This window comes from Littorina saxatilis, linkage group LG2 (genome assembly GCF_037325665.1).
Source record: "Littorina saxatilis isolate snail1 linkage group LG2, US_GU_Lsax_2.0, whole genome shotgun sequence".
Lineage (NCBI taxonomy): Eukaryota > Metazoa > Mollusca > Gastropoda > Littorinimorpha > Littorinidae > Littorina > Littorina saxatilis.
The window spans coordinates 16,001,097-16,018,601 of record NC_090246.1 but is presented as its reverse complement, the minus strand read 5'-3'; the positions used below and the strand labels follow the sequence as shown (position 1 = coordinate 16,018,601).

The 17,505-nt window shown below is 43.1% G+C and overlaps 1 protein-coding gene across 1 annotated transcript in view; it reads right to left on the bottom strand.

Moving 5' to 3' along the window:
* LOC138952133 (uncharacterized) overlaps positions 1-17,505 on the bottom strand; it is a 58,849-nt gene continuing 41,344 nt past the window's right edge. The window contains exons 9-13 of the mRNA XM_070323731.1: positions 14,568-15,704; positions 14,217-14,253; positions 9,836-11,873; positions 1,215-1,737; positions 1-702 (exon numbers count right to left, since the gene is read on the bottom strand). Coding sequence (XP_070179832.1) covers positions 433-702; positions 1,215-1,737; positions 9,836-11,873; positions 14,217-14,253; positions 14,568-15,704 — 4,005 coding nt within the window. The 3' untranslated portion in view covers positions 1-432. The remainder of the gene's footprint in view (positions 703-1,214; positions 1,738-9,835; positions 11,874-14,216; positions 14,254-14,567; positions 15,705-17,505) is intronic.

The window sequence follows — 17,505 nt, the reverse complement described above, 5'->3', positions numbered from 1 at the left end:
CCCCCCCCCACCATAGGGCCGACAAAAAAGCTGGTCTGTCAACAACAAATCAAACATAATATTGGTTAAATAAATCGCCCTATTTTCTGTTTTTACCTATTAGGATCTATACAATCCACTCTTCCGCCAGACCATGTCAAGTTTCTTGAAATAAATAAAAATGTTTCAAGGTAGTATGTACATACACAGGTATTGTAATCATGTTAATAATAGCGTACCATGGGTGTCCCTGGGCAAATATTGAAGAGCTACATGTATATGTCAAAATAGGGTCAAGTACTGACAATGTATCTGGTATCATTGTTTCCCTGATACTGAATAGCGCGACGTGCGTAAAGCGCATCAACCATTGACTATAAAGACTATCTGATGTGTCAGTCTCCTGCAGTAAATATCGGTTCCCATATGTCAGGTATTGACAGCGTGGTGTTGTCAGTGTTCTATGGTGATGAGGTCAGCCAGTGTCTTCCACACCTGGTGCTGTGGCGGCGTGTCTCTGTGCACGTGCAAAATGTTCCTCTCTGGCACCATGCGCAGCAGCAGCTGTAGCGAAGGCATGGCGGGCAGGACACGCGGCTCCTCTAAGAAGACGACGATGACACGGTCCGGCATGGTGTCTGTGATGCTGCGCTGTGCTTGCTGGACCGTGAAGCCGCACGCCCACTCGTCCTGAGAGAAGTCACGCGTCACCAGCAGCACCACCTGGACACACAATGCACATCCTCTCTATGAACCGGTCTTGGAAAAGACAAAATTACATTTTACCACTTTTTAGCGCCACTATTAAAATAAAAAGTTAATAATTTATGATTTATTCATTCGGTTGTAGCCTGACCTGTATAGTGGATGATCTTTCTGGCCAATTTTTTTTTTGTTCTGCACCATCCTTTCACGTTAGTTTTGCATGCATGCATACACAGCATATAAAGCTCCCTGTTGGAGCTGACAAAAAGCCGTTACTTGGCCAGGAAAATGATCTGTTTAGCATCAGATGAGCGACGTCGAAAGTAGACATCTTTTGACTGGCGCACAACGTTAGTATCAACCATCATAGACATGTTGAGTTACATGTGCACAGAACTGGGTACTGGGCGAAGGAATAATCTGTTGTTTCATGCTTTGCTCTTATCTTAGTATGACTTAAATTTGCATAAAAGGATAACAGATCTGTGTTTTCGTTATGGAGATTGTTCCTGTGTGCACGTGCCGCCTACCTTCCAGCTGTCATCAATGTGCTGCACGACGGTCTCCGCCTTCACAGACCCAGGCAGCTCCTCCCGGTCACGCAGCAAGAGACGCACGCCGTACCGCTCCTCCACAGCCACACGCAGCGTCACGCACGCCAGAATGACGTCATCCTGAGCCTCGGAGTACACGACGTAAGCGTCACGGTGAAAGTGGTGACGTCTCGGCAGACGGTACCGTCGGATGGCTTTCCAAGCGTAGCAGAGTTGGGTCCAGGAGCGTACAACGATGAAAGTCACGACGATGGCCAGGAGTTGGACAAGTAAGGCGGACAGGGCGATTCCAAACATCTGGACCCCCACACAGCGCCGCCAGTGACTCATCCACTGCGCCATCACGCGCTCTGTGCTGGTGATCTCCCCTGTCTGTGTGGTGCACGTGTAGTTAGCTTGGCGTCCTTCGCCATCAAGCGACACGGGTGTGTGCCACAGCCACTGTACCATGTCCAGGTTGAAGCAAGCGCACTCCAGTGGATTTCCCACGAGTTTCAGGCTGAAGTAGAAATGTTTGCAATTAGTACAAAAACACACGCTGCTTTTCCCATTAAACAACACAATTCTGTATTCGTGCCGATTTTGTTAAAGCAATGACATTTTCCATGGGTCAATTCTTCCCAGAAGCGCACCCCAGTTTCAGTCCATGGTATTTTGTTTTCCATCTGTGTGCCACAATAGATACGTACGACAAGGAAATATGAAATATGTAATGTGTATCCCCTAAACATTTCAGTGAATATATATTCATATATATATATATTATATATGTTCTCAGCCTGGATTTTAACCCGATAGCATACCGCCGTTTATCCTACATACGTGAGAGAGACACTGGTGAGATAATAATCGTTCAAATCACAGGTGCGTATATCATGTAAATGAGGTCATGTCAAGCAAGTCTGGCAGAGACCCGTTTTTCCACTACTTATGATGCCAAAGTCACCAAGACAAACGTCATTATTGAAAAAAAAATTGCGCTCGCTAATTACCCCAGATGAATTTTTAGAACTAACACGTCACGCCACACTTTCAGGGTGACGTTTGTTTTACTTTGACGTAAAATATTGCACGAGGCTTTAGAAGAGATCAAGGTTCCAAAACAAGCGTCTTCAATTTAGCTGCCTCGACTGCGGGACATTTTCAGTAAAATACACGTAAGTACAGTAGGTATGATAAACAGAATACCACATGGCTTGCTATTGTGTACCAGATTTACACTCGTTGCTTTTTCAAATAGTGCACAGCTCGCTTTCGCTCGCAGTTTAATATTTAAATAAAAGTAACTCGTGTAAATATGGTACGACATAGCAAGCCGTGTGGTATTCTCTATACATGTACAATTCATTTGATGCATGCGTGCCCCAAATACAAAACCTTTGTGTAACAAGAGTTCAAGCCGCCTACTGTTCTTTGAATGCAAACTGCAGTAACACATACCGATTTCTTTTTAAATTGAAGCAGAAAAGCAGTGATGTGTTTAATGTTTCAAGGATGAAGGTGATATCAGGCATGCTATGGGCAAGCAGATACACATATTCAAAACGCCCAACAAAAACAAAATCTTCATTTTATCCAAGATACTTTTTTACGAATACGAATACGAATACGAATACTTTATTATCTCATGCAGAGAAATTTCAGTGTGGTGCACATTAAAAGACAAAACAAATAATAAGACAACAGATAAAAATACCATACGAAGCATACTACACTCGCGCACGCATATGTACACTAACAGGAATAGTAACATGATTCCAAATAGGTTAATTGCCGTCAGCTTTAGCTAAAAGTTTACCGCTAAAAACTATCATTATCACAGGACTAGATATGTCATTGAACAATATTTATCACAGGACTAGTCATTCGAGGGTTATCACACTCAGCATAAGGGTGCACATCAAAGAATATAAAAAAATATTCATCACAGAAATCAGTGCATATGTTCACCGGCACACATACTAGTTTTAATTAACTTAGGTATTTAAAAAGCCAATTGACTTTGGAATAAAACTGTTCTTAGTTCTGAGCGTGCGGAATCTGGGAGTGCGGAGGCGACGTCCTGAGGGCAGGACCTCAAAGTGGTGAGCGAGCACATGACTACTATCCTGGATGATGCAGCGGGCCTTTCGCACCACACGTCGTTCATACAGCACAGTCAGTCCTTCCTGTCTCACCCCCACAATCTTACCACATGTGTTCACCACCCGCCGTTAATGGGCTGAAACTTCCACGTTCACTCATGTTTTTGCACGAGTGGATTTTACGTGTGTGACCGTTTTTACACCGCCATTCAGGCAGCATGTGCGGCTTTCGAGGAAAGCATGATGGGTATTTTCTTGTTTTTATAACCCACCGAACTCTGACATGGATTACAGCATATTGTTCGTGCCCACTTGGTTTTGTTCGTGCGTGTACATACGAAGGGGGATAAGTCACTAGCAGGTCTGGACATACGTTGACCTGGGAGATCGAAACATTCTCCACCCGTAACCCACAAGGCGGCCGCGGCCGGGATTTGAACTCATGACCTTACGATTAGGAGGCCGATGACTTATCCACAACGCCCGTCTTTCAAGATACAATTCGTGCTCCGCACAGCAAGTCCTAACCAGCGACCCTCGATGTTTGCTAGACGCTAAAATCAACCTACTTCTCGTGTGAACGAACGTGTGGACCACAACAGAGTGGCCCAGGCGTGAAATGTATGACATTTTCCATCAAGAACATGCACACACATTCAACAATTTATCCAGGCATCTTAGCCACTTTAGTGAAGGGAACGTTGAAGTGACAATGACTAGGTTTAAAATGTCCCTTATCAGAAAGTTCAACCTCAGTCCTTTGATGTTTATTAAACACATTTTCATATAAAGTTGGCGCTTCATATGGAAAAGTGGCTTTGAAATTGACCCTAATCCTTCTTTGGGCTCTGTAAATGTCGTTTGGGGCTATGGTTGTAAAACGGTATCTACTGGTCACCCCAATGTATAAACTGAAAACTCTTTCTGCACCAGAACACGCAGAAAGGATTGTATCTGCCTGATGTCTGATGCTTTTCAAAATCCCCAACCACTAACACCTTCAAAACGGACATTAACTGACTGTTGTTTTTCCCTATATAATCCTTACTATTTTTCCGAGACGTCGTCGTGTTGTGTATTTAGCTTGCCACAACCTCATACATGGTCCTAAAAGTTAAAGTTGAAGAAAATACTAAAGATAAATGAACAAGCTGACGCAGTGTCATTCGCACCGTGAATCCCCCCATGGGAACATACTAAAGTCTGGTTCAATTTCCTTCTATTTCTTTGTATTTCTGCCTCGTAGGGGTAGGGGTGTTCAAACCAAAGGCACCTTTAAACCAAAATTCAAATCACACATCTTACAATACTAAGACACTCAGGCTTTCTTTTTCTTGTATACCATACAAAACTAAGCCCGCTGTTTTTAATTTGTTTTCCAGAAAACTGGCACAATGTGAAATTTTGCAGTTTTTAGACCACATTCATTCTCCCTGTGACCTTGACCTTATGGTAAGGTCAAGGTTCTCAAGTATCTTTTTTGAGCTCTTGGGGTCATACAACATTTTGCAACATTTGGTGTTTCTTCACTTCATAGCGTTGGAGAAATATCCAAAGGTAATGTTCAGTACAGACAGATAAAGACGGGCAACGGACAACGGCTGGACGACCAGGGTGAGTATGTACGCTCACTTTTGCTACACATGCGAGTAGCGGCTATTATCCGTTGTTCACAAAACATTCCTATATAATGTTTGGAAACAATGGTAGGGATAAAAATCAACCGTTTCCAACTGTGCCAAAAAATCAAAAAGACGCGTTCTATAACGGTCAAACGGTCCCTTAACAGACTTGGGCGGGGTCATCTAACGGTTGGCAGACAGCACAAACACCCTGTGACTGCTCGCAAGGAAAAAATAAATCTGGATGGCAGTATGGCTACAACTACGTCGTTTAGTGTAACCATAACCCCTGAATGTATGAACAGCAGAAAAGGCTGTCTTTGACGTCACTGTATAATAAGAAGCACAAAAGGGATTTTTTGGAACTTTCTCTTGGTTGGAGACAAACATGTCCGCAATGCATTCGTGCATCAAGCTATCCATGCAGTCGTTTATTGTTGATTCTTTAGCTCCTCTATGGCAGGGGGATTTTCACTTTGTTTTCCTTCAATTTCACTATGGGAGTTGTTCTTAACATACGTTTGTTAAGAAAATTTTGGCTGATTGTAAAACAGCTGTAATATACGGCAGTCCAGGTTGTCCTTCAACTGTAAAAATGAAATAATGCTCTTTAAAGTATCATTTACAACAGTGGTGGCTGTTTTCACAAGTATGCTACAAAAAACACGACAATACATAATACATAAGGAAAAGCCCTATGTTTGGTCGATGTAATAAGAGAGTAGTTCTAATGGCTACTATTATTTGGACCAGACACGCCAAACAGTCTACGCGAAAATCACAGTTGATCATTTTGTTTGGATCATACCTCGTAGATTGAGAGTGTGAGGGTGTGGTTATCACAGGCTAAAGATCCCGGGTTGTGTAGATTGTTGTTATAGTACAAGGAAGGTATCGATATAAGAACCCAATTACGGGCACACATAAAACCTGAATGCATGGCGGAGAGGAAGATACCGGAATGAGCTTTGCCCTGTGGCACTTACTTGAAAGTTCTATATATGGACTTTTATTCAATTTTAAATACAACACAACCCCATGTACTCGTTCAGAGGTTAATGCTTTTAAATGTGAATGGTAAACTGATTTTTGGGATCAGGGAGTTGATTCCTATGCAATAGACCACAGCGTGTCAGCCTTAGTATTCGTTTGTTTTGGTACCTCTGTGCTCTCTGACCAAATTGTTTTAAATAGGAGCCCCACAGGGTTGTGCTTTGTCTCCCTCACTTTTTTTTTTATTAACACAAACAGTATGTCACATATTATCCCCGTTTTAGCACAAGTGTAACAAAAATATCATTGATTCTGTGATATTTTTATGTGATTGTTTTTCTGTACAATGCATAACATGCAGGGTTAGAAGAAATTAATTATATCATGATTGTGATAGATATTAAGAATAATGCTTTTATTTGTATCTTAATGTCATCTCAATATTAGCCATTGACTTATTAAATACAGGCTGACCCCAAAACAATGCCACCCACAAAAATGCTGATAACTTCTACATCTGTTGACCGAATAACTTTATATTTAGTGTACTTTAACTTCAGTCTATGCATAACCATGTAACACATTTGGTAGTATAAATGGTCTGATTTTTGCGCGATTTAAAAAAAAAAAGGTTTCCAATTTCGGGGATCGACTCAACAATACGAGGTTTGAAAATGAGTGGTGGCCAAACTGACCCGATTTAAGCCCTCCATATTGTTTCCTCTGGGATTATTCCAATGACCTAGTATACCATAACCAACATCAGACAGTCACTAACCTAGAATTACAGACAGCAATTACAGACAGGATCACGGCTTTGTCCATCGGGGAATGCGTTCATGTCATTGATGAATTTTGTAACTTTTTTGTGAGTGTAACTTTAGAACAAAAGGGGTCATTTTTTCAAGTCATTTGATTTTAGCGAATATCTTCCTAGTTGGTGTGCTTGAAATTCAATTGCTTCACGACCATTGCACAAACATTCCAGTCTGAAGGTAAATATTTATGGGTTGTCCGACTTTATCCGTCTCTCCAAAATGTGTTCAGTATTACAGCTACGGAATTGTCAGTGACACCAACGCTTTCGTGTCTTGGGATTGCCTAGAGCCTCGCTGCAACTGGATGATGTCTTCAGGTCACCGAAGGGGGGGGGGGGGGGGGGTGTATTGGGTGTTTTTGTATACTCAGATATTCAAATAATAGCAAAAGTTAAGGCAGGTCAAATGGAGACAGGGATATTACTCTTCATACACAAAGGGAAGCCACTGAGTTGTGTCGCCATTTTTTCCTGGCAGGCTGGGAATTCGAACACATCGAACAGGGAACGCAGAAGAAGAAGAAGAAGAAGAAGAAGAACACGTCGAACATTCGAATGACGTAAATAGAACAAACGTCACATTTTTCAGGCAGCGGAAGTGTGGTGACGCGGCCCAGAACAAATGACGTCAGAAAATGACGACACCGCCAGAAATAAAAACAATGCGACACGCCTACCAACCACGAGGTCAAAAACACGTGGGCATCTAATGAAATCGGTACAAAGCCGTTCTCTTTGCCAGTGACATCGTAATAATCACCAAAGCTAACATTGAAGCTCCGGTAGCAGGTAAGAGAGTGTCTCCCAACCCGTGATGCTCACAGCGTGATTGCATCAGAATACCACATGTTAAAACCGGTGTTTGAACTAGAATAACAGCCAGTAGTATTAAGAACAAGTGTCTTGTGTATGCAGCCCTCTTTCTACTGTACGCTGGCAGCAGATAATACAATAATTGAAGTCCTTCGAGGCATAAGGGGCCCATAAGGCGAAAACTTGCTTTAATTCCACCCTCAAAACGTCCCAGCCTTCAAACCGTAACAAATAACAGTACGCACTATTAAGCAAAATTATAAACCAAGCCTTGATTATTAATTTTTATTATTACACTAGTATCAAACAAGTGACCTCCACCTTTTGATTGGCGTTTTTATTACATTTGAATCGGACTTGTGGCCTTTCAAAGTTGCGGTGACCTTTGACTTTCAACAGAGGTCATATGTAACAGTGGTTATTAAAAACATAATTTAGTTGGCTCATATATGTGAGACAAATGATCGAACAACAGCCCTTTACATTATCGTGACACATATTTTTCTGAGGCACACTGGACAGTAATAGTGCAAAGGGTGGGGTTAATCAAGGGAGTGAACCCCCCCTAAAAACACTACCAACCTGTCGTTTTTTGGGGGTTTTTTAATGCCGTTTTGATCGCTCTTGCGTTTACAACCCATCTCATCAAATCGTAATTTATTTCCAGGCTACCAGCAATAAAATACCTCAACATGAGGAACAAATTTAAAATAAACTCTGGCAAAAGACGTGACGTCACAAAGTTTGAGTATGCGCAACATTTTCGTTTACCAGTGCACTGCGTTACCTGCCCATTGCTGCTTTGGGTGATATTTTTTAAATGACTATTCCTATGCAGAGATGTTTGTGTAATTGGCCGTTTTCAAAACATACCCATTTTTCGATTTTTCGGTCCAAAATTCAAAACGGGCACTGTCTTCCGAGACTCATAGCTCCGAAACGAACCCACTACTCTATATTGTTTTATGCTGAATGCATAGCAGACAGATCGAACTTAAAAAATAACCAATTTTTGGGAGAAACCAAATTATATTTAACGGGTCCAGTGAACTACCTTAAAAATCTAAAGGAATCAAATTAGGTAAGTATGGCTATACCGCTCAATGTCAAACCTCGTTCTGTTGGGTCGACCCCAGCTAATGTAAAACAATTGTTTAAGTCGCACAAATGTCAGACCATTTAATCTACACATTTTCCACTTTTTAGAAAGGCCATGCATAGATTGAAGTTAATGTATACCAAATAGGAAGTAATTTCTGTCAATAGATGTAGACAGTATAGTAGCACTATTGTGGGGGTCACCCTTCATATTTCCTACTTCATGTGTCTGTCAGATTTCTTATTGCTGTATTACTATGTCCTAATTACACATTAACATGCTTCCATTTGAAACTTCGAGGTCGTCATCGTGGATTGACCCCGGACCAAAGGTAATTGAAGCCCGACCGTGGAGCGAAGCAACGGGGGGATTCAACGAGACTTTTGGAGGGAGTCAATCCACGATGAAGACGGGGAAGTTTCAAATGGAAGCATGTTAATGTTATTGTAATTTAATTTGACGACGATCTCTTTCCTGCTTTCATGCGGTTGTAAACAGACAGAATTGGTTCTGTTCTGTTCACACACTACTTTCAGTCCACCGACCTGCAAGGGTCAAGTCCCAAGAAATCTGTCTCTGTATTCCTATCTTATCCCTCTGCTCCTGTTTTGTTTTCTTTCACATTCACTTTCCCTTTTTTTTTTGGACGGGTTTCATGAGAGCAAACTCTAAAACAAATTCTTCTCATTAAAAAAGCGATCTTTGGAATCGACTGACAAGTCCCGAAGAATTCATGCATCAACTTACGCCACGTATGCGACGTCATCACTTCGCATAACTTATGGTCTTGTTATTTCGTTGGCCTTCATATTTCCTACTTGTAAAAATGACCCTCAAAGCTAACCGAGACTAATTGAGGTTGTATCAATGCGCGTCGCTTGCAGGTTGTTAATGGCTTTTTTAGTGAGTGTACATCGACAATTAATGACCGGTAATTTTAAATGAGTTCGGGCATTCTGACCAATCACATGATCTGTTTCATTAAAACGCCCACTTGATTGAATTACAATAGTTATTATCAAAATATGTGTCTTAAATTATTTACAGGCAGGTAGATGTTTCAAAAACGTGTTGATGTACTCACTTTAATGGACAACAGTGCTGGTATTCTTATTGTTATCATAAATTCAAGTATGCTCACAGTATCTACAGACAGACACTCATACAACCTGAATGCATGGCGACTGGCAAGGTTGTCCAACGCTGATCGTTCTGATGACGTCAGTGTGCTCAGGGAGTTCTGGGAAAGGTCAAGCATCCTTAGTTCACCATGATTATCCAGATTGACAGGAACTTTCTGGAGTCGGTTGTCGGAGAAATCAAGTTCTTTCAGACGGCGCTGTAGACGTAACATGTCAGGATCTGTGAAGGAGAGTTTGTTCCGGGAAAGGTCCAAAAACTGCAGCTGATCCACGTTTTGAAACAAGTGCCAACCACGTGTCTTCAAGAACTGCGGGTTGAATCCAACGTTCGACAAACTCAGTTTCTTCAAACTGTCCAGAAAATCGAACATCTGTTCCGTCATGTTGTAACAATAGTTGCCATTCAAGCTGAGTGTTTCAAGATTTTCGAGACCATAAAATGTCATGCGACAGTTGGCAAATCCAAGATAGGACAGACCCAAAGTCTTTAAATGCTTCGCAGAGGTAAAAGTCCAATTCACTGGCAAGGGATTCAGGTGTGGGAAGATTGAGGATATGTTTATATATGAAATATTCATGGGGGTTGGAAACCCCATCGTGTATGTGTTCTCATCGTAACCACCATTACGGAAATAGTCTTTGCATCGAAAGTCTTGACTGACTAAACACTGAGCTCCTGTGATGGTAAACCTAATCTGATCCTGCAGTTCCAGAGATTGTAAAGGACCATTTGACATCAACAGTTTAAAAAAAGTGGATGCATCTCCAAGAAGTGCATTCATCGAAAGATCCACGTGTTCCAAGCATCTAAAGAAAGGGGTGTTTTGTACTGTCAAGGCGTGTCCTGCTACTCGCTGAATATTGCAGGACGACATTGCGAAGTTCTTGACACAGATGTTCCTTAAGTATTTCGTTGAATGACTGTCGATGACGTGGTAAAAAGGCAAGTAATCGCCAATGCCGTGCAATTTGATTTCAGTCATAGTCTGGTGCTGGAGGCCGTACAGAGATTCCAGTATGTGGTTGGGAGTCTGGAAGTCCGAGTCAATGAACCATAATCTGTCCAACGCAGGAAGTTGGCAGAATGCACACTTTTCAATAATTTGAAGCGAACAACCCCCAAAATGGATGAAAGAAAGTGTCGAGTTCTTAAAGCCCTCAAATGACGTGTTCGCAATATAATTGATTTTACAGCTATGACTCAATTCGAGGGAAACAATATTGCGCAGAGCTGCAAAGTTCCGTCCAAAGAACACCTCACTAAACGTATCGATGGATAAGAACGTCAGAGAGACGAGGTCACTGAACACGTTGTCAGGATATTCACCGTTCGGATCGTCATCGTTGTACTCCAGATGCAGAAGCTGCAGCCGCCCCAGCGAGGCGAAGACCCGGGCCGGGTAGACTGACGACGTCAGCTGCAGTTTGTTGTCAGACAAGTCCAGGTTGATCAGTCTGTCCAGCCCTGTCATGGCGCCAGCCTCCAGTCTCTGCAAGCGGTTGGACCCCAGCCCCAGCCAGTTGAGGTGAGCGAGACTGGAGAAGGTGTTGTTGTACAAGACCTGCAGGTGATTGTGGCCCAGGTCAAGGTGACGGAGGTGAGTCAGGTTCTCAAAGACGTCCGTCCCGAGGGTGGTGACCTGGTTGTGGCCTAGCCACAGTCGTTGTAGGTGCGGAAGGTTGGCGAAGGTCCGGCTGGCCAGTGCGGTCAGGTTGTTATAGCTCAGGTCCAAAGTCTCCAACTCTTCCAGTCCTTGAAACGCGTGCTGGTCTAGTTCCTGTAGATCGTTGTGTCTGATATTAAAGTGACGTAGGCTGGAGAGACCAGAAAGAGAACTTGAACGCCACTCTGACAGCTGGTTATAACTGACGTCCAGCGATGTGACGTCAGAGATATATATGTCAGAGAGTGACGTCAGATGCATGTGGCTGCAGTCCATCAGTGTTCCATTTTGGGCAAGGTGCTTCAGCGTACACACCACATCCCTGGTAGAACCACAGTTTGAGACTAGAAACCAAACCAACACAAACCCGATTTTGATCATCATTTTCAGAGGAAAGTGAACTGTTTTTTTTTTACCTTTTCATTTGCTGCACATAAGTTACGTAAAATGTGTAAACCTCTATGCATGTAGCACGATTTTATTTCCACATTGTTGGAAAATGAACATTCGTTTGTTCTGTTTATAGGTTCTGCTTAAGTTTTAGTGAACATCTTCAGCATGTAATATGGTGTGCATCGACCATTTTCCGCTTACGATCTGAAATGAAATAATGCGATAGTTGTATCTTTTTAAAGCTGAATGCACGGCCTTTTTATCAAGCCAGGAGGAAGTAGGTCACGATAAGAGAGTAAGGCAAGAGATACGGATTCCCCAGTTGCTAGATATCGTCATCGCGTAGCACGGCTACCTGGTGACTCTGCATTTGACGGAACACGAGAAGAGAAGAGATCTTGCATTTTAACAAACGAACGCAGTGTTGAAAAAAAAGGAATGGTGCATTTCAACAGACATTGAACAGAAACATAAAACAACCACTACCAGCCAAAGGAAAAAAATCCAACATTGATTAGGAAAATATATAAAGAAACATGCTAATCATTTGGATAGGGGAACAACAAAGTACTCACAACGAACGAACGCAGCTTTTCCTTAATCTTGAATGACATGCTTTGAATATGTGATAGGGTGGAGTGGAAGGGGGGGAAAATAGGCCAGGAAGCATAAATGAGACGCCAAGACAGAGGTTGCGATAACGTGACTTTTAATTAACGTACACCAGAAGCAAACACCAGAAAGTTAACACCAGAAAGTTAACACCAGAAAGTTAACACCAGAAAGTTAACAGAAAGTAGACACCAGAAAGCAGTGTCTGATAACACATGAAAAGAAAAGAAAACATAATATAAGTACATGGCATAACAAGTAAAACGCACCATTCATACCAATGCATCCTAACCATACATACATTCCACAATAAACCTATGAATGTATGACTGTATCATTTGTCAAAATAATCATGACAAATATAGACAAGTAACAATACAGCCAAAATCCTGCAGACACAGCATTCTCTGAAAGAGAATCCACAGTGAGTTAAACAACTCCACAACAGCTAATGTCAAGGGAAGTAACCAACATCTTCCCTTAGGCCTAAGCCTTGCATAGGAAAATGCTCTACATAAATTAACCAACTGCATGAACCGCAACTGCAAAATAATTGTTATTATTAAGTATGTTCATCGCCATGAAGACACATCTTCATCGAGTTGAATAATAACGACAAGAATAAGAAAGATAACTCATGATACGAGTTCATTACCCAAAATATATGTGTCAACCATAATTCCCGTTCATCAATTGTAGGGGTTTCTGCGCCTAAATCGTAAATAGGTAGCTTTACGGGCCAATGGCACTGAGGGCTTAACTTTGGGCTTTTAACCGACTACTACTCAGACTTTACTGATCTCCAGAAATAATATGTGATAAAATGGGGAAAAATGGCAACGATACACATGGGTTACGATACACAAGACTCTAAAACAACTTTAGAACAACTGGTCATCAAATATTAGAAGTTATTAACGCTCAATTTCAGCGTTAAAATGTACATATATACAAACATCATAGCATCAAATGAAACATAAGAATAGAGCATAAGGAATGAATAAAGCATTTAGTTACTTACAGATTCTCCTCAGTGAGCACACGTAAAGGAAACACAAAGAAACAAGCCTCGGAATTCAGTTACAACCACAAGTTGAACGTTCACGTCAACCGACACATATGAGCAGCACACAGCTCAGTATCACAAATCGCGTTCTCTCCTCTAGCCTAAAATAATGCTCAGTCTTTTAAAGGCTGGACACTTCCGATTCCCTGTGGCGATAAGCCAATGGGGAGGCTACCTAGGTGTCAGACAACGGGGGGCGTTCTACTTAAGATTGCCTGCCAAATGAAAGGGATCGTTAAAGAGGCAGAAATCGTTACAGAGGTGTCACGCACCGGAAATATTACGCACACCGGATAAGGCTCATTAGATTACAACCAGTTACAAAGAAGGGGGGGGGGGGGAGGGTAAGAGACTAAAACCTCCAAGCCACCTGGCATCTTCTATGAAGTACCCTGTCAAAAGAAATGACACCCACTTGACAAAACGCCGTCCAACGATACCCAGACAGTCTGGCAGCACATTACATAACGACCACCTAAATCTGGGATAAGAGGTTAGAAAGGAATTCGGTCAAGAGTCTTCCCTACGATAGTAAACACACAATAATCCTTGCGGGAGAGACAACTTGGGTCAGGGGAAGATAATAGACAGGGGAGGCAACTGAGTCGGGCAGGAGATAATTACACAAAAAGACTGGATACGCCACTTGGCTACATCCCCCCCAGCTCTATACCAACTGCGTCCTCGCAGGTACGACGCCTCGGGATTAGCTGAAAATGACATCTATAAATCAAACACAAGTTCACCCATAAAATCAGAAGCGGTAACGGATGACACGCACAGTCACCCAACCCATTCATACAAGACAAAAATACAACATGCAATCAATAATGATACTTTACACAGTCTCTTAGCTGATCACAATAGCTAACAAGCAAGCAAGGCATGGTTACGCCACATGTGTGACTGAAGAGTTTTCATGATTTTACGAGGGGGTGGTTTAGCTGGGACTTAGAGTAAAGGGGCAGGACAAATTGAGCACAGAATCCCACAATGTTATCGGGTCAGCGTCGTGAAGCTCTACGGGGGCTGGGGCTGTCGCAAGCCGATGCTCTTTCTCTGTGAGCTGCTGTTGCAACAACGCTTCCAGGTCTTTGCGAATGTGTCCTGCTGCTTTCCGCTCAATTGACACCTCTTCACACTTGAAGACTAACCGCTCTCTAAGTTGGCGTATTTCTAAGTCCTTCTGAAAACGTTCATCCTGTAACTGTTGCTTGGCCTCCAGTTCCTTCTTCAGTCGGGTTTCTAATCTGTCAATGGAGGCCTTGTGCTTCGACGTCAGCTGTTCCTGTGCAGTCACAACCTCCTCTGTCTGACTGCTCTGCTCGCGTGGGGGTTGCTTGATGGATGTTGACTGCTGGTCTACACGTAGCTCACTGGGCTGTCTCCATGACAACGGTTGTTGACTCCCATGACGCTTGGTAGGGCACCTGCTCTGTAGGTGCCCGTGGCGGTTGCAAAGCCAACAACGTGGCTTCGCGGACGGTTGCTGTTGACGAGAGGCAGCCGGCGGGCGTTGGTGCAAGGCAGCTCGAAGCTCTGCTGACTTGATGGCGAGTTCGCTGACTTGTAATTGCAGGCTGCGTACCTCAGTGCTGCTCTCTGTTGCTTGTTGTTGTTGCTTCGTCACCACCTCGAAATCTTCCCTCATCCACCTGAGAGCTTCTGCACGGACTGCCGCAAAAGGGACAGCCTCACGCCCTCTCGCAAAGCGCATGAGGTCCCGTCTCATTGCAGGCAAGAACAGTCCGTGCATGAATCGATCACGAAGTGCAGCATCGGAAACCGTACCGGCAACAACAGCATTCGTCTTCACCTGCAGAGCCTGCAACCTGTGGGCATATGAGAGAATGCCCTCCTCTTGACTCTGGCAGATGCTGTAGAACGACGCTAGGAGAGTGGAAATGCTGGCGTGGTCCCCAAACGTGTCCTGCAGGATGTTCAGGACTAAGTCAGCCGTAGCGGTCGCCTGAGGGGGGTGCATGTTAACCTCCTTCCTGGCAGCCCCAGCGAGTGACTGGATCAGCCACTCTGCTCCCTCCCCTCCAAGTGCCGCCATGTTGAAGTGGGAAATGACGCGACGTGCCTCGGTGGTGAAATGGTCCAGGTGACAGCCATCGTCACCACCAGTGAAGACAGGAAGCCTGGGAGGGGGAAATACCTGCCAATGGGGTCGTGGAGCCACGTCGACCGCCATCTTGGATACGCCGAGTACCTCCTACACTGCTACCCCTGCTTTCTGGTGTTAAACTACGGCGTCTCTACTTCCTGAATCCTGCTCGCAAGCGCCAGATGTGATAGGGTGGAGTGGAAGGGGGGGAAAATAGGCCAGGAAGCATAAATGAGACGCCAAGACAGAGGTTGCGATAACGTGACTTTTACTTAACGTACACCAGAAGCAAACACCAGCAAGTAGACACCAGAAAGTTAACACCAGAAAGTTAACACCAGAAAGTTAACAGAAAGTAGACACCAGAAAGCAGTGTCTGATAACACATGAAAAGAAAAGAAAACATAATATAAGTACATGGCATAACAAGTAAAACGCACCATTCATACCAATGCATCCTAACCATACATACATTCCACAATAAACCTATGAATGTATGACTGTATCATTTGTCAAAATAATCATGACAAATATAGACAAGTAACAATACAGCCAAAATCCTGCAGACACAGCATTCTCTGAAAGAGAATCCACAGTGAGTTAAACAACTCCACAACAGCTAATGTCAAGGGAAGTAACCAACATCTTCCCTTAGGCCTAAGCCTTGCATAGGAAAATGCTCTACATAAATTAACCAACTGCATGAACCGCAACTGCAAAATAATTGTTATTATTAAGTATGTTCATCGCCATGAAGACACATCTTCATCGAGTTGAATAATAACGACAAGAATAAGAAAGATAACTCATGATACGAGTTCATTACCCAAAATATATGTGTCAACCATAATTCCCGTTCATCAATTGTAGGGGTTTCTGCGCCTAAATCGTAAATAGGTAGCTTTACGGGCCAATGGCACTGAGGGCTTAACTTTGGGCTTTTAACCGACTACTACTCAGACTTTACTGATCTCCAGAAATAATATGTGATAAAATGGGGAAAAATGGCAACGATACACATGGGTTACGATACACAAGACTCTAAAACAACTTTAGAACAACTGGTCATCAAATATTAGAAGTTATTAACGTTCAATTTCAGCGTCAAAATGTACATATATGCAAACATCATAGCATCAAATGAAACATAAGAATACAGCATAAGGAATGAATAAAGCATTTAGTTACTTACAGATTCTCCTCAGTGAGCACACGTAAAGGAAACACAAAGAAACAAGCCTCGGAATTCAGTTACAACCACAAGTCGACCGTTCACGTCAACCGACACATATGAGCAGCACACAGCTCAGTATCACAAATCGCGTTCTCTCCTCTAGTCTAAATGCTCAGTCTTTTAAAGGCTGGTCACTTCCGATACCCTGTGGCGATAAGCCAATAGGGTGGCTACCTAGGTGTCAGACAACGGGGGGCGTTCTACTTAAGATTGCCTGCCAAATGAAAGGGATCGTTAAAGAGGCAGAAATCGTTACAGAGGTGTCACGCACCGGAAATATTACGCACACCGGATAAGGCTCATTATATTACACCAGTTACAAAGAAGGGGGGGGGGGGGGGGGAGGGTAAGAGACTAAAACCTCCAAGCCACCTGGCATCTTCTATGATGTACCCTGTCAAAAGAAATGACACCCACTTGACAAAACGCCGAGTCCAACGATACCCAGACAGGCTGGCAGCACATTACATAACGACCACCTAAATCTGGGATAAGAGGTTAGAAAGGAATCCGGTCAAGAGTCTTCCCTACGATAGTAAACACACAATAATCCTTGCGGGAGAGACAACTTGGGTCAGGGGAAGATAATAGACAGGGGAGGCAACTGAGTCGGGCAGG